This window comes from Urocampus carinirostris, chromosome 14 (assembly GCF_059441175.1).
Source record: "Urocampus carinirostris isolate Australia breed hairy pipefish chromosome 14, RoL_Ucar_1.0, whole genome shotgun sequence".
Classification (NCBI taxonomy): domain Eukaryota; kingdom Metazoa; phylum Chordata; class Actinopteri; order Syngnathiformes; family Syngnathidae; genus Urocampus; species Urocampus carinirostris.
The window spans coordinates 35,895,439-35,921,785 of record NC_142362.1 but is presented as its reverse complement, the minus strand read 5'-3'; the positions used below and the strand labels follow the sequence as shown (position 1 = coordinate 35,921,785).

At 38.7% G+C, this 26,347-nt stretch overlaps 1 protein-coding gene across 1 annotated transcript in view; it reads right to left on the bottom strand.

Moving 5' to 3' along the window:
* The window catches only part of rif1 (replication timing regulatory factor 1), a 41,254-nt gene extending 18,076 nt beyond the window's left edge, over positions 1–23,178 (bottom strand). Inside the window, exons 1-21 of the mRNA XM_088352291.1 lie at positions 23,015–23,178; positions 22,615–22,653; positions 20,330–20,457; positions 18,311–18,389; positions 18,130–18,226; positions 17,935–18,065; positions 17,768–17,862; positions 16,033–16,222; positions 15,865–15,957; positions 14,718–14,856; positions 14,467–14,618; positions 14,296–14,389; positions 12,115–12,273; positions 11,837–11,947; positions 11,438–11,500; positions 8,968–9,068; positions 7,713–7,799; positions 7,568–7,641; positions 4,749–4,929; positions 561–668; positions 338–487 (exon numbers count right to left, since the gene is read on the bottom strand). Coding sequence (XP_088208417.1) covers positions 338–487; positions 561–668; positions 4,749–4,929; positions 7,568–7,641; positions 7,713–7,799; positions 8,968–9,068; positions 11,438–11,500; positions 11,837–11,947; positions 12,115–12,273; positions 14,296–14,389; positions 14,467–14,618; positions 14,718–14,856; positions 15,865–15,957; positions 16,033–16,222; positions 17,768–17,862; positions 17,935–18,065; positions 18,130–18,226; positions 18,311–18,389; positions 20,330–20,445 — 2,220 coding nt within the window. The 5' untranslated portion in view covers positions 20,446–20,457; positions 22,615–22,653; positions 23,015–23,178. The remainder of the gene's footprint in view (positions 1–337; positions 488–560; positions 669–4,748; positions 4,930–7,567; positions 7,642–7,712; positions 7,800–8,967; positions 9,069–11,437; positions 11,501–11,836; positions 11,948–12,114; positions 12,274–14,295; positions 14,390–14,466; positions 14,619–14,717; positions 14,857–15,864; positions 15,958–16,032; positions 16,223–17,767; positions 17,863–17,934; positions 18,066–18,129; positions 18,227–18,310; positions 18,390–20,329; positions 20,458–22,614; positions 22,654–23,014) is intronic.
* Positions 23,179–26,347: the final 3,169 nt, after the last annotated feature.

Below are 26,347 nucleotides of genomic sequence, written 5' to 3'. Positions count from 1 at the left end.
CCAGTTTCTTATGTTTGACTATTATTGCGCAATGTTTGTTGTTTTGACTTTTGTGCCATTGTCGGTATTGGCCAATCATGTTGCTGTTCTTTGATTTCACACCCCTTGGGGCTTATCTGTTTTTTGTAACTTTGAAGATTTAATGAAAGTAGCTTAGGGGAGGGCTGGAGAAGGGGGAAGCAAATTCCTTATCTGAAGACGTCTCTCCCTGTGCTCTTTGCAAGTTCAAAAAATGTCTTTTACCAATTTGAGTGTCAACTAAAATTTAAACTTATCACAGCCCATTCCTAATACATAAACATGAGTTTGAGTTAAAAAAAGACAGAAATGTTCTTACTGCTAGGGCATTATTATCCAGTGTGGCGGCCATCTTGACACAAAACTCCTCACAGCAGATATTCTCCTCAGCAGTAACCACTAACGCCGAACAGCGGGCAAAAACTTTGTAAAGTTTGGACCAAGTGGATAGTAAGGACTTCTGAGCTGCCTGCAAAGAAGAGTGTAATTATGTGACAATTGACAAAAAAAAAATTGATGGGTAAGTGTTTGTATATGCAAACCTGCTGCAAAGGCGGGTCACTCAGCAGATGAGTTATGGGGAAGATCAAGGCTGAATGCATCGCGCTGAAATTGTGCTCCAAGGCATCCCCTTGGTTGACTTCGTTTGACTGCAGTAAGAATGGAAACACTTAGGATTCAAAAGACACACAATTCTCTCCCCCAAGTCAGGAAAAACCATTGTGGATTTTCATGAAAATATTACTCTAGTGAGATTTATTTTGTGATCTGATTTATAGGCATCACTGTCCACACTCCTTTAACATTGTCTTGACTTACTGCATTTACAAGCAAGGAGAAGTGTGACAGGGATCAGAATTTAGTTTACATGCCCAGTGAAAAAACCAACAGCCCAGTATACAGGGTGTTCGTGATTAATCAAATTGGCGGTGGAAAGCAGGAGCGACGTCATTATGCAAATAAATGTGGTTGCTGCATTTAACATAAGAATATTCAACTAAGTTCATTCATGTTATTTACCAAATCAAAAATGTACAGCAGAAACCCGGGATAAAGCGACCAAACCTTGCAACGTTTTCTCTTAACGGTGTGGAATAAGATGCTTTTGGCCCCTATTTGTGTCATTTGACCCAATATACGACATCAAAGACAACTTATTCCAGCTGTCCAAAAGTTTTGTGGCGATTGTGCATACAGTGGCCTGCAAACCATTTGGCCCCTTGAATTTTGTGACCTTTTTCCACATTTCAGACTTCAAACATCAAGACATAAAACTAATTTCTTGTGAAGAATCAATATTAAGTAGGACACAATCATGAAGTGGGAACACACTTTATTGGATATTTTAAACTTTTTTAACGAATAAAAAACGAAAAAGTGGGTGTGCAAAGTTATTCAGCCCCTTTACTTTAAGTGCAGCAAACTGTTCAGAAGTTCAGTGAGGATCTATGAATGATTCAATGTTGATCTAAATGTCTAACAATGATAAATTAAATCCACCTGTGTGTAATGAAGTCTGTGTATAAATGCATCTGCATGAAGTACAAGGAACACACCAGAAAGGTCCGAGATACTGTTGTGGAGAAGTTTAATGCTGGATTTGGATACAAAAAAAATTCCCAAGCTTTAAACATCCCAAGGAGCACAGTGCAAGTAATAATTTCGAAATGGAAGGACCACTGCAAATCTACCAAGATCAGACCGTCCCCTAAACTTTCACCTCATACAAGGAAAAACTGATCAGAAATGCAGCCATGGGGCCCATAATCACTCTGGATGAACTGCAGAGGTCTACAGCTTAGGTGAGAGAATCTTTCCATAAGACAACAATCAGTCGTATACTGCACAAATCTGGCCTTTATGGAAGAGTGGCAAGTGGGAAGCCATTTCTTAAAGATATCCATAAAAAGTGTCGTTTACAGTTTGCCACAAGCCTCCTGGGAGACAAACCAGACATGTGTAAGAAGGTGCTCTGGAGAGAGGAGACCAAAATCGAACTTTTTGGCAACAATGCAAGACGTTATGTTTGGCGTAAAAGCAGCACAGCTCATCACCCTCAACACACCATCCCCACAGTCAAACATGGTGGTGGCAGCATCATGGTTTGGGCCTACTTCAGCAGGGACAGGGAAGATGGTTAAAATTGATGGGAAGATGGATGAAGCCAAATACAGGACCATTCTGGAAGAAATCCTGATGGAGTTCGCAAAAGACCTGAGACTGGGACGGAGATTTGTCTTCCAACAAGACAATGATCCATAACATAAAGCAAAAGCTACAATGGAATGGTTCACCAAAAAAACATATCAAGGTGTTAGAATGGCCAAGTCAAAGTCCAGACCTCAATCCAATTGAGAATCTGTGGAAAGAACTGAAAACTGCTGTTCACAAACGCTTTCCATCCAACCAAACTGAGCTCGAGCTGTTTGGCAAGGAGGAATGGGCAAAAATCAGTTTCTCGATGTGCAAAACTGATAGAGACATACCCCAAGCGACTTGCATCTGTAATCACAGCAAAAGGTGGCGCTAGAAAGTATTAGCTCAATGGGGCTGAATCATTTTGCACACCCACTTTTTGTTTAATTTTTTTTTAAATATTCAATAAAGTGTGTTCCACCTCATGATTGTGTCCCACTTGTTGATTTTTCACAATAAATTACACTTTTTATATCTTGATGTTTGAAGTCTGAAATGTGGTAAAAGGTCAAAGTTCAAGAGGGCCAAATAGTTTCGCAAACCACTGTTTGTAGTGATGTGTCAAAGATGTTTACTATACACAATTTCATTTGTTTGTAAACTTTGTGACATATTTGATGGGCGGGGTTTAACCTGGAGGCAAAAGAATGTCCACGCTGGTCAAAACCTGGAAGAAACCCAGCTTTTGTTTCTGCTAGTTAGGTGTTAAAATGTGGTGTTGTGCATTTGTGTGCCAGATTCTGAGAAAAACGTTAGTGATCGAAAATTAAGTTTTACAGGGTCCCGGCGGACACTCCCGATCAAAGAAAAAGATACTTATGGATGCATTGAAGCTAAAAAAATGGACTGAGACACTAATCAAATACCCTAGTTTGCAGCACACTTCATTTAAGGTAAGATAAATTAAATTTTAGTAATTGTTGCCATGAACCCCCATATTACCGTATTTTCCGCACTATAAGGTGCACCCCGAAAAAATAGTTTTTGGTCCTATTTTTGACATACATAAGACGCACCGGATTATAAGGCGCTACAATGGGAATGTCGACAAAACAGTCAGATAGTTCAGTCAAATTTATTACCCCCTTAACATTCCCAAAGCTTGCAAAGACGCAAATACGTGTCGAGAACACGTGCGGATGCGGTGTCCGTACGATGTCACTCAAATGCATCGTTCCATCATTCAGAAGGTTAAAGTCTTGGGATTCAAGAAATGCCAACCATTCCTTAGTATTTATTTTCTTTTTCGCTCGCAACTTTACTGTGCATATGACAATAAACACTTGGAATTGAGTTTAATTTAAAAATAGACAATCCATTCCATCCATTATCTGCCCCGCCTATCACAGAAACATCAAGTTCAGTCTGAAACAAGATACAGGTACAATATAAAACCCGGAGTAGCTCACCGAAGTCGTTGTGTTCATAATAATGTGCAGCCAATGTCCTCTTATATCCATGAGGGTAGTAAATCCAAGAGAATAAAATATTTACAAATACAGAATAGAAAAAAATGCTTTCTCTATGCCGTCAGCCACGTGCTATAAACATTCATCTTTTTTGGCCAATTGCATGCTTTGTTTCGCCGTTTAAGCCAATGCCAGCCTGTAAATAATAAAAAGGATCCGCCCCTTGACCTCTGAATAACTTTAGCCAATAGTGATCGATTCAACTGATGATTGACATATTTTTCGGCTAATTGCAGGCTTTGTTTTGCCGTTTAAGCCAATGCCAGCCTGTAAATGATAAAAAGGATCCGCCCCTTGACCTCCGAATAACTTTAGCCAATAGTGATCAATTCAAATGATGATTGACACATTGGTTAGCCAATGAAACGCCAGTAAATAAATCCCAGCATACACAGCGTACTACTTGGCGTTCGGGGGAAAATCTAGTCGGCGGCTGCAAGTTAGTTGGAAAACTTTGCAATTTTAAAATTGATCCATAAATAAGGCGCATGGTCAGCTTTTGAAAAAAATAAAGGCTTTTAGGTGCGCCTTATAGTGCGGAAAATACGTTACTTATTTTTTTGTAGATCTCCGGATATGTATATTTCATGTGTTTTTCAGGGATCCCATGAAAAACATGTTACTAATTACTAAATAATTTGGTGCATTATGTTTTTTTTTCTATCATTGATAACTTCTCATTAAAAAAATTTGAGGGACTTCTCAGTGAGGCAATGCAAAAAAAGCCACTATTGTAAACAGAGCTGCCCTCTTGGGTGCGACCAGTAGGGGGCAGTGACGCTTCATCTGACACCACCATAGTGACAAATAGAGGTAAGAACGAGCCTAAAAAAATCTAACCCACGAGTATAAAGGACCAAACCAGCCCAGAGCCTGGCCAATTAATTTGATGTGGGGGACTGAGTAAAGTCAAAGCTGAACGCGACAGCACCGTAGTGCACGCTTTGGCGCCGGAGCGTGCGACACCTAAGTGCACACTTGTCGAGCGAGAAACCCAGCATCAATCTTGTGCTGGGTACGCAACAGTTACACAAAGCTTTATGACATGTTTATTTCCTTCTATACCTGATTAATTGAGTCCGTGAGAGGTGTAACCACGACACTCCATATCCTTAGCAGGTGTTCTTTGCTCTGCATGGTGGCGACATTGCGGCCAATAGCACCAAGCACAGCCTCAGTGAACGCTAGCGGGGAGGTGGGCCCTGAGAGGCTACAGCCTACCAGTGTCTGGAAGCACTTATAAAACCTGCACATATAAATAACAAAAACAAATTTGAGTGAAAAAACAAATGCAATTACCGTCTTTTCCGCATTGAAATAGGAATATATGGCGCAACACCTAAAGATAGTATTGTATTTTTTTCACACATGGGCCACAGTGAACAATAACGCGCATGAAATCGAGACTACAGTAAAGTTAAGTTTGTACAGTGTATATTGATGCAATGCAATAATATGCGAGCTGACCAAATTCACAAAACACTATGCAATGGCACGCTAAACTAAATATAGTGGTGGCGATGAGAGCAACAAAATATTACCACTAGACCACCAGTGGTACTGATGACATAACATTTCATTAGAACTTTTCCCTTTATGACACCAATTTGCATTCCGATAAAGAGCAGGTTAAAAAGTCTCTTCACCTTTTCACCTGTCTGAATAAGCTGTTTAATATGTATGCGTACATATGGCTAGTATAGCATTTTGCTGAAATACTCGTTTTCTCCATTCTCTAATATTTATTGGTAAAGAAGTGCAGAGACTGTATAATCAGAGTTTGCTATGCAAATCAGTTTTCCTGGCAACATGAGTAAAAATAATGTGATGAAATCAGCTGACAAGGTTCCTACAGCTTAAGGAAATTTAGATTTAAGAATTTTTATTCCTTTCGATTTCAAATTTAAGAGCAAGACGACAAAAAAAAAATAATTGGAGAAAAACACATTCAAGGCAATTTTAAACAAATGTTTACTTTATCTTTTTTAAACGACATGTTGGTTCAGTTGAAAACTTGCTCTCTGAAAAACATAAAACTCATAAGTTTTTAACATGGAAAACAAATGAAAAAAATACGTTTACAGTACATCAGGGTTTCTCAGTCAAAATGTGTAGGTAAACTAACACTTCTGCTATATGCATGAGGCATTTTTTCATGATGCATGAAAAACGACTTTTTGGTGCATTCTAAAATGTTAACATAAAACATACCACTGCTATATTTGTGACCAAACCATCATTAAAACACATGCTATGACAAAGAAAATTTGTATAGCCATGTGCTGGCGTTGACTATAGCTTTTGTGTGCAAATTTTCAAAAAGTCTTCCTCCACTTGTGGCAATTTCTTGCACTTTGTCTTTGTATCGCTTCCTTTGCGTGATTGATTTAGTGATCAGCTGTGCCATCAGAGTGCCAGCCTTTCCGTCAGCGTGTCCAAACTTGCTAACGTAGGCAGTTTAGTCAGAACCGCATGCAAATGAGTGGGGAATTTCAGATTCGGGGAACATTGATAGGAATAAGTCTCCAACTTGCACATTTGACTTAAATGGTATGTTTCATCACGGTGTTCAAAGACTACAGAACCTCCGCTCTTGCCGTAGCCTTACTGCCAAACATCCGAACATGTGATGCTGCTGCTGCCCCGGTTGTTATCAGGCGTCCGAGTGGGTGCATGGTGTAAGAGACGAACAGATCTGGGAAATATCTGGTGTCTGTTGGCAACTCGATTCTGAAATTACGCGTTTTGCGCTTCGCATATGCAACTCCAATGCCTTGACTCTCATTGTCCAGAGTTTACAATATTTGTAGCACAAAAAAGATCAAGCCTCATAATGACTACCAGGCACAGCTTTTAGCCATGGGGAAAGACTTATCAGACAGCCAATTTTCTGCTTTGAAAGGCTTAACTGACAACACGTCACCATTTCCATAGTTCTTTTATTGTGGTCATGCGATGTTGCCGCAAAAAATTATAAAAAGGACAATCGATAAATGTTTCTAAAACTTTAGTTCAAACAAATATACATTTGTTTTACATTTTCACATAAGACTTTCAAAAATTGGATTAAAGACATTTAATGCCTTAAATTGGGAAAAATATACCCAATGGATTTTAAGACTTTAAAGGATCCGCAGGAGCCCTGCCTGATTCCTAGTCATATGTCATTTATACCGCTGGTGGTTTAGTGGTAAAATGTCAGCACTCTCAAGGCTAGTACTCTGGTTCAATTCCCAGTTGTATGCAATGTTCTGCAATTTAGTTTAGCGGTATTTATAAATTTGAAAAATCATTGCACAATAATGTTTCCAACACGGTATAAAACCTTGCACGGTAATGGATAACTAATTATTGCATGCATTTCCAATCTTATCCACCGTATTCTTCGGTATATACCGGGCTCTAAGGCGCAGTTCAAGTTTCTGGTCAAATTGGGGGTTTAAGGTGTGCGTTATAGCCCAGAAAATATGATACCCATTTCCTTGTTTATCACAAGTTGGATCCCTCCCAAAAACGCCAAAATCTCTAAAGCGGTTGATTTATAGGGGAAGCCATTACGGACACTTTGAAAAGGTCAGACCTTAAAAACTTTCTATTTAAAATCAGCTTTTAAATATTAATTACCAAGTTGATAACCATACAGTCCACATTAATTGTTGATACATGTAGCTTACACACAAAAGCGTTGCAGAAAGTTAACATCTGACAAAATTATTGATACATGTTTGACAACACTTCCGTTAAACCAGCGTTTTCCAGTCAAGTTTCAGTATAAAAAACAAGATAAGCATGATTTTCTCGTGGATTCAAACAAGGTGTAAACCTCGCTTTTCTTGTTCCAGTTGGGGAAACATAAAAATTGTGGTAATCAAAAAATAACTCACCTGATGTCTTCTATGTAGGCTGCCAGCATGTTACTCTCAAAAAGGAGCTGAATCAGGAAGAGTCCTGGAGTTCCCTGCGATTAAACGGACAGTTGTCTCAAAGATGGCAATATTTGTATATTAAAAAAAAGGACTTTGTGCTCACATTTAACACGTCCATCTTGCCCACTTGGTATGAGGCAGAGCCAAGGACGCGTGGTGAGAGGCCCTTCAAAGTGCTCTCAAAAAGAACCTGTAAAAATGACAATATACAGTGAGAAGCTCGTCGTTTACAATTACAAATTGACTTTGCCAAGGCACAGCATTTTTATTTGATGCTTTGTAGGTAGGCCACCAAAGAATGCACCAAAGAGCAACATCCTTACTAAAAGCCGCCTATTTTCTAGGTTTTAATCACATCAACGTAACATTTTAAAGACTGATTTCCAATTAATAATAACACTTTAAACGAGGGAATTCCATGTTTAATATCTCGTGCGTACATTCAATATGGTTGGTGTAAAGTGTAAAGAAGAGGCGAGACGTTTCTTTTGAAATGGAATAAGATTGATGTGGTTGAGAAAATGGTTGCATTGCTTTTTTTCGCCTGCTTTCTACCACTCTTGAAGGCCATCTTTCAAGTTAGACTTCACTTTATCTCTACAGAGCATATTATTTTATTAAATGTTTTTAATATAAAACAATACAGGTTAATTATACAAGCCTTAAACAAAATATAGCACTGAAGCAACTTACGAACAAATTCAACTTACGATCGTCTGGAACCTCGTTTGTAAGTAGGGCAGCGTCTGTATGGTGAAATGACATCTGAGCCCTTTAGTGTTACCTGTGGTGTTCTGCAGGGTTCAAAACTTGTCCCTCTCCCCCTTCAGCATTACATGCTTCAATTAGGTATTATTTGCCCTGCATGGACTTGCTCCCTCATATCTTTCAGATTTAATTCCCTCCTATGTTCAGGTCCGGAGCCTTCGCTCTGAAAATGCTCATGTACGAGTGATCCCAGGAGCAAAGAGGAGAACCGCAGTTTTGAGAATGTTCTCCATTCGGGCAACCTCAGTGGAACCGTTTAAATCTAGACCTGAAAAACGATTCTATAGCTTATGAATGACCTACATGTCATGTTGACAATATCTGTATTATTTGTTATTGCAACATCCATTGCAACCTGGCCATCCTAGAAGGGAGATTACCTTATGTGCGGTCCCTTCTCAAGGTTTCTTCATTTTCCTCATGTTGAGGTTTTTGATTTTTTTCTTGCCCTCATGTAGGTTTTACATCAGGAGATGGTGTAATAATAGTCTGTGGTTTGCAATAATATGTGGTCTGTGCAGCCCTTTGAGACTCCTTGTGATTGAGGGCTATACAAATAAACATGACATTAGTTATGAAGGCAAACACACCAGCACTTTGTTTGCAGGAAGGGCCTCCGACAGGACAATCGTCTGCAGGGCTTGAAGCGTGATGGTCAGAACATCACAGCCGTTCCGATCCTTTTTACTTCCTGCACAAACAGTTTATTATCAAACACAAAAAAAGTTTTTACTACAGTCACATGACAGATGAAGATCATCATCGGGTAAGAACCCTCAGTGGTCGTTTCTCATCAAAGCAGCAATCTACTGAACGCTCAGACTTAAACTGATGAATCTGGTGTCAGTGAGCCGGGCAGGCGGAAAGGATGTGGTCTCTCCATCCAACTCCGTGACGACTAAAAACCCGGACCCAATCAGGAGTGCTCTATGTGGCGTCACGTGGGAGGGAACTACTAATTGAAGAACCCTCCTCTTTGTGTGGGGGGCCACAAAAACATTGACACAGAAAAATAAGGTATAAACCAACTTTCCCTACAAAGAGGCGCATGTAGGTTAAGTCATTAGCAAAACGAAGACAAGTATACATAAGTATAAGTATGTTTTAATTTGGGAATTTTCCTTTAAGTACAACAGGACAACTGAAAAAACAAATGTTTAAAAATGAAAGCTAGACAAAAAAAAAGTATCAAATTTTCAGTACTATCAAGGTGCACCCCTAAACCCCCAGGCTCAAAATTGATTGTGCACCTTATATAAAGTCAAAATTGGAAACTGATTGTAGTATCTTGTTATCTATTAATGCAATAATTGATTTTTATCGCTAACCACTACAGTAATCCCTCGGTTATCGCGGTTAATGGGGACCAAAACCACCCGCGAAAAGTGAAAATCCACTAAGTAGCGACGCCCCTTCAAAAATGCTTAAAAAATTAAATAGATAAAATATATATAATTTTATTATTATTTTTTTGGGACCTGCGAAGCTCTGAACCCACGAACGTTGAACCAGGAAATAGCGACGCAAATGCCTGAAAAATAAATATATTTTTTATTATTTTATTTTATTATTATTTTTTAGACCCGCGAAGCTCTGAACCCGCGAACGTGGAACGGCGAAGTAGCGAGGTCCCACTGTATTACAATACAACAGCGGCAATGGGGATCAAATCCAGATGGCAGCGGTAATAGCGCCGAATCCCAACCACCAAGCCTCACGGGACATGGCTTTCATAGGAAAAGGGAATACGTCTTGTCTCTATATTACACTATTTTTAGCCACGGTACTAGATACAAATGTTAGAGAAATGAGAAAACAAAGTGATTAAAAATTGGTATAAAATTTTGTTTCACATATTCTCAGCTAAATTCATTTATTTTAGGTGACAAAAGTTGTTGAATAAGTGAGACAGTGAGTTTATTTATACCTTTCAGAAAGGCCAAATTACTTCCAACAGTGACTCTCCATTCAGTTCAGAATTGCGTGCATTTCGTAAAGACATTGCAGGTCGACGCAAAAAAAAAAAAAATTAAAAAAAAACTATTTCATTGGCCCGCAACCTTTTCTGTACCTCGGACCGGTTGAATGCCTGACAATATTCTTATCACCTGGCCCCCCCCAAAAAACCCCGTCGTCAACAACATAGTACCGTGACTAAAGATAGTGTGATGATGACAAAAACCCTAATGCCATTTCATGTGTTGTCTGTGTCCCTCATAGTCTAGTGTATAGGGTCGCTCTCCCTGTCAAAAACCGAGTCGGATTCCAGTTGCATCTAATTTTTGCAATTGTGATCAGCGATGTATTTCGACTGATCAATCAATGCACAAATATACTTATTCAAATGTAGTGCAATTTGTATCCTTACTGTAGTTTTAATTCTATGTGCCTTGTACTGCAGTGCGCCTTGTTTATGGAATCACAAAATACACATTTTTAGGAGTATTTTAGTGCAGAAAATACAGTGGATACAAGAAAATTTTACCTGTTCACGTTCAAGATAATAAAAAACTCGCAAAATAAAAAAAGTTTGCATTGTTGTAAGGGACTATCAACCGCAAGTAGAATAGTCTGGTCTATTATTGAGCCCAAGAGCCAAGAAGAGAGCCGCAGGTTCGAGAGCGTTCTCCATTTGGGCCCCGGTGTTGTGGAATGCTCTTACCCCTGAGATTCGATCTGCAACCTCAGTGGAAATGTTTAGATCTAAGCTTAAAACACACTTCTATTCTATAGCATATGGGTAACCTATATTTATGTTGATAATATGTGTATCATTTGCCCTCATGTAGGTTTTAGATGAGGGGCTGGTGTCATAGTGTCAATAGTCTGTGGTTTGCAATAATCTGTGGTCTGTGCAGCCCTTTGAGACTGATTAAGGGCCATACAAATAAACTAGACTTGACTCATCTGTTTTTCTTTTTGATTCCAACATTTTAGGGAACTCAGCTTAGATTGACAATTTTCTCCTGTTAAATAATGAAATTTGTGAATGGTCCCGCCCTGAAGACACATTTGCAATTTTGTTGTACAGTTATTATCAATAAAACGCAATGTACTTACCGGACTCGATGGTCACCATGACATAATGCACAAGATGATCCCATAAAAGTGCCAAAATGGCATCTGAAAATAAATATTTAAAGACAGATGCCCAATGGTTAAAAAATGTCAATGAAAAATTGAATAGCAATTCCAATTACTAAACAAGTTAAATCAAGCGTTCAAGAAGGAATTCATTTGTTTTGATTCCATACATTTTTTAATAAATCTTGATTTTTACAACCATGGAAGACATTACACGTTTGTAGTTTGATGAAGGTTTAGTCATAATTAAAAGTAATATTTCCCTACTATGTTTAAGTATCATTTTTTTTTACTGTGAGGTGTTTTTATAACATTTAGTTTAGTTTTAAATTGGCTTTTGAATATGTTAAAATGAGTCCTAAAACATACACATACCTGAGGCATCCTTTCCAACATAGCAGAAGGCATCTCTGATGTTGGAGATAAGCACAGCAGCGTGTTTGCTAAAGGAGGAAGCTCCGGTCAAGAGAGGGTGCCTCAAAGGCTCTAGAACCAAGGAATTAAAAGATGTAGTTGAAGAAAAATTAAATATGCTGTAGTAGTATTACTGCAGTTTTTTTCTTCTTTCATGGACACTTGAATTTCGTAGTTAAGTATAAGACTCCTCAGACATTTATTATTCGAAGTAATTAAAGTAAAGCGCAGTCCCCCACCAAGAGCCAAGACTATCTTGCGCTCTGTCGTCACGGAAACCACTTCAGATCCAAGGAAGTAGTGGAGAAGCATTTCCAGGCCCAGCAATTTAATGGAAAGGAAAGAGGAGAGCTGTGCACTGGAGTTCAGGCTCAGTCGTGATGTATTGGGTGAAAATCCTGGTGTAAAAAAAAGAAAAAGAATTATTCAAAACCATGACATAAATAAATAAAAGGATAATTTGGCATTTAAATAAAATATTTATATTTGATAGGAAAAATATTGTAGTTATAAATTAATCATATAACTTAATTAAAAAATTAAATACATTATTTTACCAGACAACAATTATTTGTTATTTCCTGTTTCAACAAAGTTTTGTAAGACAGAGACATCAGAGAATGCTGATAGTCTTTCATCATTGCTTGCTGTGGGCAAAACATGCACGTAAGTGTAGAAAGAAAGGCAGAACCTGCCATTATCATGGCAACCGTTAGCAAGATACTTTACGTTTGAAATTGAAAAACACAATCTCCACCTTTTGACTCCAATAGGTGACGTGTGATTAAATCAGATTTGGTGAGATTGTGGATTAAGAAAACATTGGTCGTGATAATGGATTATAACAAATACAATTTTAGATCACCTTTAAATATTGAACATATCTGTTGATTTTCATATTGTTAACTTTCCAATTTCTGTGTAGATTTACAAGTTATTATAACTAGCTCTGGCTACATGTAGTTACCCCTTTATGTTGCCGCAGGCTGCTCGCCGTTGTCAAAGTTTATTCTTTTAAAATATATTCATTTTGTTGGCTTTTGAAAGGATTTTTTTCCCCTTCTGGGAAAATTCCTTATTCCCGAGACAGTTGGAAATCTCTGATCCGAGTGGAGAGCTTGTCCAGGAATCAAACAAGATTCTAATTTATCATAGAACTTTGCATCAATGACGTGGTATGAATTAATTTATGGCTAAGCCCCACCTTCAAACGCAATTAGCCAATCACACTGTGCGTAGCATACCCAATACGCTCACGCTTTAAGAGTTCTTTCATTCGTAGGAATCCATTGATGTTCGTCAGTTTTTGTTGGCTTGTGTTTTTTCTTCCATTTTAAACTTTAAAATGTACCAACTCTGTGCATGGCGTACATGCACATTTCATACGAGGTATCCTGAGAGGTTGGGCGATGGAGGGTATTTTTGTCCTTTTCCAAGCTACGTTTAGAATAGTCGACCACAGCACCAACTAAATGTGGATTAGGTTAATAAGGATGCCTACATCTGTTCTAAGGCAAGTTATCATAGTATTTGAGGCTACATATTGTCACTTTGCCAGAGAGAAATATAACGTTTCTATACCGTCGCATAGCCAATGTTAGGCTGACGTAAGCTTTTGCCTAGGTTGTAGACCACTAAACTAGTTGAAGGTAAACAATGCTGATCCTCAATTTTCTTTAAAATGGTGATGACAAAAAGAAACTGTTTATTGCGTGTTCATGTGACCTGAACATTTAAGACTGAAGCTTAAGCTTTTCATTGACCTTCTCAACAACTAAAGTATTACTATCACCGTCCAATGAATAGTTCAGGCCCTTTTGGCGACTTTGAAATGATGTGACCTTTCTAGGCCAAAAAAAAGCATTATCATCCTGTGAAATGTCTCCTACTGTGTCACTTGCCATAGCGCTCTTCACAGAACGTAGCCATTTTGTCCAGCGAGTAAAAATCTATGCACAAACATACATTTTTCGACTGAACGGTTTGTTACCGAAATTAGAGTGGATAACCAGTCAAGAAAAATAAAACAGGATTACTAAAGAATAACTCAATTTGGAATAACTAATTTAACACCTTAAACCAAATAGGAGTGTTATTTCGCTGCAATTAATTTTTAAATGTTTTCCATTGTCTTGTACATTTAATCAAAATACCAATCTCTGGTGTTTCTTACCAGTTATCAAACCTAGAACTAGTTCCATAGTTTTGATTCCCTCTGCCTAACAGCATAGGTCTACACAACCATATCAAATTAAACCAGCACCTTTTATAAATGAAAATCATCTTGTTAAAAAAAAAAAAAAAAAAAAAAAAGACAGATTTTTTTTTAAAGAGTACATATGTTAACCTAACAATATTCTACTGGATGTGTTTTTCTGTGGAGGAAAAAATATATCAACTAAATGTTATTTAGACCATACCAGATTTTGGTGTGCTGGGTGTCGCAATGCCATTATGACCTCGGGCTGAGTTGGCGTCCGATCCAATTGTAAATTGTAACAGCGGGAGTGACACCTGAACATGCCAAAACCAGTCCTTACTATAGAGTATAAATCAGAAACTTTGAGGGGGAAAATAATTTTTTTTTTTACCATATCGAACTGGGGCGATAAATTTGGTCCAAGTTGGACCACTAGGTACCACCACACCTCCACCTTAGTAAGCATCAGCGCCTCTGTCCGGATACTGATTGACATGAGGGGCTGCATGAGTAGCTTCATTCGCTTCGCACTGCAAAGAACATCTTGAAAGAAAGAACACTGCAGTTAAGAGCTTTAAGGGGATTGGCAAAAATAAAAAAACAAATAAAATGACAAGTAAAAAAAAAAAAAAAAACACTGACCAGGATTAAGAGCAAAGTTATCTATCAAACTCTTCCATGCAATAAAGGCGATTTTCTTGACTGTCGGAGAGGAACTGCGAAAGCCGAGCTCCTCCAGATGTAGCAAAGAGTTAATAAACGGACCTCCTCGGTGGAGCACCTGAGGAGCAAACATCAAATTTGTGAACAACAACTTAAACCACATTATACAAATAAACATCATTTAACAAGTGATACGACTTTGATTAACACAAGCAATAACATCGGTTATTTTTTTTCCCTTTTGACACCACTGATTTTAAAATATTTAAAGGGAAAAGACAATCCAAGTTATCACCGTTTCAAATGATGTTGATGTGTCTCAGCGTAACAAAGATATTGAGCATGATTGCCATGTTTAGAGCCTCATCAGCCAACCCCACTTGATGAAACAAGACTTACTGAAACAGTGTTGGGGGGGATCCATTTGCAAAGTGGGTTCAAAAGCTGTAAGTGTTAATGGGATTAAGAGTTTTCTGTCATCAACATATCAAACATTTCTTTTCAAAAAGAGTGAAAAGACCAATCCCATTACTCAGTCTTTCACATACCCACTTCTCCCACTATTCCCTTTTCAGATTATATGGTGAAGGGAACTATTGTGTTTATTCGCGTATAATTCATTTTCTAATACATAAAATAGAACTTTAAGTGTGGGTTGCTCGTTATATAGGAGAGCAGGGGTAAAATAGTTTATAACATCAGAACTGATGACAACAAAATTCTAATATTTAACCCGCTAAGAAAATATCATGGGTACTTCCACTTTTTGATATTATTTCCACCAAACTAAAGACGACTCCTGCTTCTGGACTTTTCCTTTTCTTGCAGCCTCCTCTGTAAGAATTTAAGTTCCATAACATAACAAAGCAAATACATACAGTATGACTGGTACCATTCCCTCCCAAAATTGTTTGAAGCTAAAGCTAAGGGGTGTGTGATAAGGGCGTTTTACCAGACTTCCCAAAAGGGGAGCTTGTAAAATTTTCAGAATTTCTTAAAACTTGTAATGGTTTTGTCAATTGGTTTAAAACAATTGTATATTATACATTCTGTTTATTCCTTGTATTTTTTAAAATACATTAACAATCTTGCAAGAAAAAAAAAAAAAAAAAAATTAACACCATACCTTCCCAAGAAGCTTGACAAATAATGGCCACAGCTTGAGAACGTTTGTTTCATTTTTGGACATGAAAAGCTTCTGGAGCTCTGGAATAAGTTTCTATAAATAACAGCATAATTTTCATGTGTTGTTTAATAGTGAAGATCATTTTACATTTTGAAGGTAGTTACCCACCGTTGACATCAAAGGTTCAACGATGGCAGCTACTTCCATCTGTTTTTTCAAGAGCAAAGGCAAACCCATCTCAACTGCAGCCGCCGCCCGAAGGCGAACCTTAGAGGCCGAGTGCACCACCAGGGGGATGACGAGCTTGGCCCAGCACACAGCATACTCGCTCATCTGAGCTGGAGCCTGCTCTAGCAATCTAGAAAGGCGAGGGAAAAAATAAAATTACAGAAATAACTATGGTGAAGTTGGGTAGTTTGATTAAAATCAGATTTACTGGTTACCCATTGACTAGTACTGTCAATAGTTAAAGCTTTTACCGGTTGCTCTAAAGGTGGAAGTGAACCAAAAGAATTCCCTAACAAATTGTTCTATGGGCGCCCAGTAGTCTTTACAAAGTATTTTGGCATTGTATAAGTGTTTCAAAAGGAATAGCCACCTATCTTTATACATCTCTGATTCGGCCATTTTGAGACATGGTGTCCAAAGATAATTATATCTACATTACAACAGCAGGTTGTCCAGATGAAAACAAAAGGAATGGTCCTATCTGCCATGGCAAGACAAGTCGATCATTCCAAATCTGATATTAAGATTGTTGACTGTTTACAAAGCTAAAAACTCACTCAAGTCACTCAAGAAGGCTGGTCGTCCACGGAAGACAAAAGAAAGAGGAAAGGTCAATGCACTGGATGTCAGTGGGTAATCGTTTCACCGTGCAGCAAGAATTGCTACAGAGTTCAGTGCTTAACATGGTAAGAATCTGTCTTTCCATACAGTGTCTTGCTGTTTAACATTGAATTCATGGCATGGTCTTGCCCAGTGTCTTAAAAATCCTTGGGGACAAAGTTGGTCAAGAAAATCCACTACAATACGAAACTGTGGAGATGGCTGGAAGGAGAATAGACCAAAATCACACAGTGTGAGAGACTAGTGCTATCCCACAGTCGCAGATGTCCTGAAGTTATTCACTGCAGAGGAATGTACACTTACTAAAGATGGCTGTTGTAACCTTGAGAATTGTTTTCCATGCCTAATCATTGTTTTTCTCTCATTTTGATCAGTGTGTTCTCCAATTTTGATCAGTGAGTTTTCTGATTTTTTTTTTTGTGAAATGACTTTAGGCATTTTGTAAAAAAGTGTTGTAGCACCATGATACAAATAAAATAAAATGTAATTTAACCGTGGAACAGTTAAGATAGTATTATGCCAAAATTATTCAAGTTTGTGTAAGTTGCCATCTAGTTTTGATCTCCAGTGTATATTTAATGTGGGTGGACTGGAATGGCGCGTGTCTATGGCAACATCCAGTGGACATGTTGAAAGCTGCAGATTATTGTTTGATGAAAAGCAGCTCATTTTTTTCCTTTGCTTCTCTTAACATCGTCTCGCGGGCCGGATTAAATCCGTTGGTGGGCCTGATACAGGCTGTCGTTTGGTAATCTGTGCCCAAATTCAAATTCATCAACAACAATATTGACATAAGTGTAGTTTTTTTTTTTCCAGTAGTGTTTTTTAATCCTTTGGGTTGACTTCCTCGATAGAAGTCAGGAATTAAAGCAGCTTAAAAGAGATACTGCTTTTGTTTTGTATGCTTGCGCCCAACCTCATGGTCTGCTCCAAGCATGTGTTGAATTTTGAAAAGTACTTGTAATCAAGTGTGCTTGATATTTGCAAAATTGGAATAGATATCAGACACCTCTGACTAAGGAGTTGACCGACATATACAAGATCGCAACGTTACCTGATGACTACATTTAAAGCCTCATGTTCCATGACAACTGACTGCACCTCTCCTTTGTTCCAAACACTTTCCAGTGTGCTTAGTATGGATGGCACCTAGGCTTAGAAATGTTTATATCAGTACAGTGCCTTGCCAAAATAAAGTGTTGGTATTTGTTGCCAGCTAACCTTTGTCGCCACCATATCAGCAGGGAAATTCTGTTTAGCGATGACCCAAAGGGCTCGTGTGCAAGTGTTTTTCTCACTTGACTTGGCCACCACGGAACAAAGTGCGGACAGGATTTCTGTGGTAAAGGTTTCTGGAAAACAGGCATGCATTTTCTAGTACCTATGACTTTTTTAAAAAGAGTACACTATACATACCGGATACTCCTGAGACGACATGTGAATGGTAGACACAAAAGCCCAAAGCTTGCAGGGCGGCCTGGCTCAACTCAGCATGCGGACTAGTCACATGGCTCTGTTGACATCAGATAGGGGTGGTTAGTAAAACGTTTAGTTGTAGAAGGAATGGCGTCTGCATTTGGGGAAAAAAAAAACTCACCAAGATGTCATTACCCAAGCGGGAAAAGTGCTTTATAACTGCAGGAAGAAACTGACGGCCTTCCTCTCCACTAAGCCGACTGAAAAACATTACATAATTAATAAATGTTTTATTACTTTGATGTATACTCAGTACAATGGTTTGGGGTCACCCATAGAATGTTTTCCAGAAAAAAAAACAACAAAAAAAAAAAGAAAAAACCTCACTCTTATTTATCAAAAGAGTTGTCCAATGCCTGCGTTCTTTTTTTCCATATTCATGTCTTCCTTTTGTGGACCAGTCTCATATGGATTTTTCTTTGCCACTCTGCCTAGAAGCCAGCATCTGAGTTGCCTCTTCACTATAGATGTCTACACTGGTGTTTTGTGGGTACTATTTAACCAAGCTGGTAGTTGAGGACCAATAAGGCATCCATTTCTCAAACCAACGACTAATGTATTTGCCCTCTTGCTTGGTGTTGCCTCCCACTTTTCTATCTACTCTGGTTAGAGCATGGTTTGTGCTGTGTTCTGAAGGGAGTAGAACACACCATTGTAAGAAATCTTCCTCGCGATAATTCTAGAAGCAAAACCTGTTCATGGCAATTTCTCGCAGGGAATAGCAATCGTTTCACCTTTACAAGCAAGTTTTCTTCTGAAAGTTGAATCAAGCCTACAAATGTATTTTCCGCACTAAGGCGCACTGGGTTATAGGGCGCACACCCCAAAAATATTTTTTGGTCCTATATTTTTCATACATAAGGCGCATCGGATTATAAGGCGCTACAATGGGAACATCGAAAAAACAGTCAGATAGTTCAGTTAAACTTATTACCCCCTTAACATTCCGAAAGCTTGCAAAAAAGCAAATACGTGCGGATGCGGTGCCCGTACGATGTCACCAAACAAACATTTCTTAGTTTCCATTTAATTTTTTGCTGGCAACTGTGTAGACAGCAAAGTAAGGATTTTATTGTGCAAGTAAACAGGGTTATTTACTGTGCATATGACAATAAACACTTTGAATTAAATTTAGTTTAAAATTAGACTCATCACAGAAACATCAAGATCGTTCTAAAACAAGATACCGGGAAAATATAAATCCGCATAGCTCACCTAAGTTCTCTTGCAGCCTTCACGTAGCCATGGTCTTCTTAATACCGTGAGTGTAGTAAATCCAGGAGAGTAAAATATTTACAAATACAGAATAGTAAAACATGTTTTCTCTATGCCGTAGTGCAACCCAACTTGTGATTCACATTCATCTTTTTCGGCCAATTGCAGGCTTTGTTTCACCTCTTTAGCCTATGCGAGCCTGTACATGATAAAAAAAAATCCGCCTCCTTTACCTCCGAATAACTTTAGCCAATAGTGACTGATTCAAATGATGATTGACACATTGGTTAGGAAATGAAACGCCGGTATATAAATCCCAGCATATACCGCAGACTACTTCGCCTTCGGGGGCAAATCTAGTCGGCGGCTGCTTGCTTTAGTTGCAAGACTTTGCGACTTAATATTGGTCCATATATAAGGCGCACTGTATTATGAGGCGCATGGTCAGCTTTTGAAAAAAATAAAGGCTTTTAGGTGTGCCTTATAGTGCGGGAAATACGGTAATCCAGATACTAGCTAAAAAGAAGGTCAGTTTGATGGCTTCTCTAACCAGCAGAAATGTTTTTCAACTGCGCTAACATCACAGCAAAATGTTTTTCTAATAATAAATTAGCCTTTTATAACAATGGGCAAACACTATCTACAATTAGAACACTGGAGTGCCGGTTGCTGGAAATAAACCTCTACTGTGCACGACGTATGTAGACATTTAAAAAAAAAAAAAAAAAAAAAAAAGACATTTGCGTCATTAGACATGTCCACAGTGTATTGGGTGTATTTCTGATAGGTTTCATGTTATCTTTACCCCCCCCCCCCCCAAAAAAAAAGGACAGTGATCTCCCTTCGAAAACAATGTTCAAAACAATGACACTTCTCAGCAACCCCAAAATTTTGAACGATAGGGTACTGTACTTATAAGGATTACTTGGCAATTGTGAGGTAGGCATCGGTCTGTTCAGGGCATCCAGCGGTTGTGTCCTCCAAACATTCCAGCAAAGGCACGATGCTGAAGCTGCTTGGTGGCTCTGCCGACGCCATCATTGTTACTTGATGCTGTAAGGAAATTAAGACACGAGCATTTTTCCTTACAAAATGATGTGTTGAGGAAAGAAAATTATAAGTAAACCATGCTATTATGTTCTTATGCCTTCAAAAAAAAAAAAGAAAAAAAAAAAGACTAGCTCTAGAACGGTGCTTCCCAAATTTGAGGTTTAGTGCACCCAAAATCATGATTTACAGCAACTTGTATAGGACTTTTTAGACACCAAAATCCAACTCAAAATGTTTAAAACAACATTCAATGTACAATTTGTTTCTTTGTACATCCAAAACTCGTATTGGATGGCAGTGGTTATGTTTATGACAAGAGACTGGCCACGCATCATTAACCTGTCATTAGTTAAACAGTAATAGTTTGTACTTTGCTTTATTTAATCTTGGGTTCCTTTACATCTCCCTGTAATTATTATTATTATTATTATTATTTTAAACAAATTAAGTTAATTGCTTCCTGCAGCGATTTGAGAGTCGGCTTTGTTTTAACATATCAATATGGGGGAAGGTAGCAAATTGCAGCTAAGATGGTGGTTAAACAACTGAATTGTAGTGTACTTATAACCTATTTAGAGACAAAATACATTAAAATAGCCATTTGGGAACCCTTAGCTTTAAAAGAGTCAGCGGACAAAATACCCGCTGCGTTCATCTTCTTGCCTAATGGATTTAACTTCAAGAAGACTAGGACTCTTGCCCATGTGCGCGTTTCACCCAGACTAAAAACAAAACGTTAAGCCTATATATGGTTTGACCCTTTAACGTTCCGACAGCGGGCCATCAGACAGTTGAGAAGGTCAGACGTGTCTGTATGAGGTCACCAGTCACAGAAATATGTCATGCACCATATTAGAAAGCTTAAACTCTTGGGATTCATGGTATTATGACTATTTCAAAATGTACTAATAAACAAAATATCAATCAATCTGAAACAAGGTACCAATAAACTATCAAGCAAACTCACCAAACTCAACCAAAAAAGGCCTGATGAAACAACTCCCAACAAACCTGGTCATTACATTCACGACAGTTCAGTTATCCAACCATGTAAACTATTTACTCCAAAACACACTATAATGCTGAAAGATTTAAAAAAAAAAAAAAAAAAAACTTAAATCTGCCTAAAAGCAATTGTGCATCATTTGACTGTGTTTTAATGCATCTGTTTGGCTTCGTAATTCCATTTTACAAGTAAACAAAATTGTGACGCATTTTTTCCATATGGCCGTGGGCTGTGACCGTTCGATTGACAACACTCTCGACCATTTGCAGCTTCTTCTCAGAGTCTACAGCCTACAATAGTCAATTAACGTCTAAATTGAAACAAAGGACAGGCTTTACCATGGCTCCAAATAACTTCAACCAGTCGTAGCTGATTAAGATGATTGACAAATCGGTTAGCCAATGAAAATAATAAAGAACGTGGAAAAAGAAATCAAATATTTACAACTCTTAAAATTCAATTCACAATGTCTAAAAAAATGGGCAAAGTCAAGTACAAGGTTTTAAAGTTGTCTCCAAATAGCCACTTTTGAAAAGACATACCATTAGATTATGTGTAAATATCAAGGTTAGTTTTTCAGATAGAGATTAACTTTGACCTGGGACCAAGAAAGGCCTCATGCTATTGTCCCCAGTGGTTTTCTAGCTAAGATGCCCATGGTACACTCATCTGCAGGTATGTGATTGAAAAATTCATGTCAAGTCATTTTTATTTGTATAGCCCTTAATCACATGAAGTCCCAATAGTGCTGTACAGACTATAGAATAATTTTGAAAATACAAGAACAAAAGGGGAAAAGAGCAATGAGAAGATAAAATTATCACCTACAGAGGATAAAAATGCCCACCAACCCCCCAAATATAAGCCAAGACAAAAATACTTTGATTAACAATTGAATATTCTTCTGGAAGCAAATCTGGGAAATCAAGGAAAGAATAACAACTTACTATTTTTGTGTGTTCCAACTCAATTACTGAGTGGGATTAGCACTTGCAGACTTTATTTGGTGACAAAACTTAAGTGTGTTAGTAACCTAAGGAGACACAGTCGTCCATATTCTCCCAAAAAATGATCAACTGGATTCAATTGAATATGGGTACGACTTAAATTGTAATTTTAGGAGACATTTGCAAGATTGTTAAGGGGTTGCATACCTTCAAGTTATATGTGGAGATGCCTTCGCAATATCCACCCTGTAAAGGAACAATGTAAACGTAAGATGAACATACAAACATTTGTACATGTAAAGAAAACCACATGCATACATAACAGTTTGAAGTGTGTTAAATGAATTACAAGTTAGAAATCACCTGGCGCACTTTACAGATGCTGGCGTGTAAACTATTGCAGTTAATTAGCTCACACGAGTTAGCGAATACATCCTATCTAACACGCGATAAACACGCACCTGACGAAATTACTGCTGCAGCAGACAAGTTAAAAACATAAGTATATCTAAGGACAAAAGAAAGCCAAAATTAAAAAATAAACAAATTGAGCTGGATAACAATGGAACTGACTACGCCACAGACGCAGCATAGCAGCGCAGCTTACCTCGGCCTCCAAATGCAAAGGAATACCAGAAAGTATGAGAGCAGGAGCAGCACTACGATTGACGGGGTTCGGTGTTTAAAACAGTTAAAATGTCAACTTCTTTGGAGGACCGACACTCGGCCTTCGGCTGAGCTCGTCCTGTGGCCCCGCGAAATAGCTGGCGCCAAACTACCACAGATACGTCAAAATTACCTTTGACCCTCCGTGCATCACTTCCTGCTAGTCAGATGTAGTTCGCAAACGAAACGACTCGGAAAGCTGGCTCACCACCCATCAAAAGTCGGTTCCAAAGCCGTCGCCAAACACGAGCTTTTTCCTTTTCATGTGTGTTTCCCTTTTTTTGTTCTTCTTTTTTTTCATTTCTTCTTTTGTTTATTTTTTACTTCTTTTAATCTTGATTTTTTTTCTTTTTTCTTTTTTTTTGTCTTTTATATATTTTTTGTTAGTTATTATATTATTTTTGTTAATATTGTCTTTTCTCCTTTTATATTTTTGGGTACCAAGTAATTTCGTGCACAATGTTGTTACATAATAATTGGTGATGTATTGATGTAAGCAGGGATCTCCAACAGGGTGCCCGCAGGCACAAAGCTGCCCCCTGCTCTGAAAATAGCTTCCGAGTTCTGGGTCATTGTGATTTATAAGTTTAAGTGTTTTTTTTTGGGGGGCAGCACGGCGGCGCAGTGTTTAGCGCGTGTTCTGATGTCATGACATTGAACCTCCTGTGTGGAGTTTGCATGTTCTCCCTCCGCTTTCCTCCCACATTTCAGAAACATGCATTTCAGGTGAATTCCAAATTGTCCCTAGGTGTGAATGAGCGAGTGAGTTGTCGGCCCCTGTGTGCCCTGCGGCTGGCTGGCAACCAGTTCAGGGTGTCCCCTGCCCATTGCCCAAAGATAGCTGGGATGGGCTCCAGCACCCCCGCGACCCTACTGAGGATATGCGGTGCAGATAATGGATGGATGGATGGATTTTTTTAGTGGTTGTCTGAGTCGATTAAACCTTACCTCCAACAAATATCAATAGTGACCACATAGTAAAAACATGATACGTTGTTATTTTAGAAATGTATACAAAACTGGGTGCCTTTGAACTAATTAGTAACTAAAAGTAGCTCTCTGCTTGAAAAAAGGAGGAGACCCCTGGATTTGTATTGTGTTCAGTAGGGTAGGGCGTCGATCTGTCCGTCACCTGTACATAATCACACAGCCTTAACGGAAGAAGAAAGGAGGAGCTTGAGCGCTCTCAGTGCATACATAATATACATTACACAAAATGAGCGATTACACTTTGAACTTATTTACAAAGCCATTTAAAAATTGCTACTCACATCACCCTGTTCATTGAACAATATCAAAGATAAGATTTTTTTTAGTTTTCATAAAAATGAAACTTTCAATGACTCTTTCAAAAACAAGACGCATTGCTGTACAATGCATCGATGGCTCTAAACTAACTCAACGTGCATAGGATCAATGGGAACCGAAACAAAGTTATTTGTTCTACAATTAGTGTTTTATTACACTGCTCTGGGTCGGCTAGTTGTCTGTGAGAGAAGTTTATAAATTACTGCGGCTGCTTTACATGCACTTTCTTTGAGATGTCACTATTCCCTCGTCAGCATACCTGATTAATCTATGACAAAAACGAATTCCAATGAAGGTGGTTTTTCGTAATTAAAGTAAAACTTGTAAGTTATGGGATAGATAGGACATGCAGTTTGTGAGCTGGTGTATCAGGTATGTAAAGCCCATTATCTGGTTTCCATAAGTTCCTCCCCAGAGACTCTGAACAGGTGGAGATGGCACCACTCGCTTTATGATTTGACATGCTGGGTCACTCATTATTACATCCTCTATATACCATTACCTCTCACAAATCTGAATCAATTTCCATGTGTAGTTTGTACGGGGCTTCTGACTTTCTCATAGATCGCCAACATTTTGCATCCACCTTTAAAAGGTTATAAGCGGCTTTGGACACCTTGACGCCATGAATATAACTCTATAAATAATATTTGAGACCCTATTCTACTGTCTTTTTAGATAAGTTTGCATAATAAGATAGGAATCGTGCATCTACCATATCAGAGATAGGCTACGCTGTCAGGAACAGTGATTCAGTTTCTCACTGTTGCTTTGGTCGCTCTATTTGCTTCGCACGTGATGCATGGAAAGAGTGGTTTACTGCTTTCTGACAGGTCTATTAATCGTTAATATTGGCTGCTTGAGGGTTCAGTCCAGTATATAAAGGACAAAATTTTAACTACAGTTTACAGTCAAGGTTTCACACCAACAGACAGCTGTAAAAATAATTCATATGGAAGTTCATTAAACAATCTATGTTTATTGTTGAGACACTTATGATACTAATGATTAGGATATGACACTTATTTTCTTATTTTTTTTGTGTTCTATTTAAACTTCTTCAGTAGATGATTAGTAAAGTAAAAGTCTATGAATCCAGGGCAGCACGGCGGCGCAGTGGTTAGCGCGTTTGTGGCACAGTTCCAAGGTCTTGGGAACCTCCTGTGTGGGTTTAAATCCAGCTACCGGACTTCCTGTGCGGAGTTTGTATGTTCTTCCCGTGCTTGCGTGGGTTTCCTCCGGGCACTCTGGTTTCCTCCCACTTTCCAAAGGCATGCATTTCAGGTGGATTGGCCGGTCCAAATTGTCCCTAGGTGTGAATAAGCGAGCGAGTTGTCTGTCCCCGTGTACCCTGCGATTGGCTGGCAACCAGTTCAGGGTGTCCCCTGCCGATGATTGCTGGGATGGGCTCCAGCAGCGCCGCGACCCTACTGAGGATAAGCGGTGCAGCTAATGAGATGAGATGAGATGAGATGAGAAGTCCATGAATCCAAGAGTGTGTGTGTCTTGATAAGAGTATATTGAACTATCAAAAATGGTAAATAGAATTTACCTAAAGTGTGTGTAGCCACCCTTCTGAAAAACTGTCATGATTACTGATGCAAGGCACCTGAGCCTGCTCCTCGGACGCTGATCTTTTTAAACCCCCGTCTTCCTGTCACCCGTTGTTAGTCTGTCTGGCAAGCTTTTCGACCCTGACTCTCTTCTGTTCTGATTCCTGTTTGATTCCCGGCTCCGACCCCATTTCTAAACTTGACTACATTTTTGCTCCCCCGTCCCGTCCATCGATCTGTTTTCCCCGCTCTAGACACTGCCTTCGCTGGCCAGGGAAATACCACTTCCGCGACTGAGTAACCTGCTCCCCACGATCAACGATCAACAATCTATCTAATCGTGTATACTACCCTTTCCCTTCTTCCTAATAGAACTAAGAGAAACGCACGCAAGTGGGTCCTGACTTCGTTCT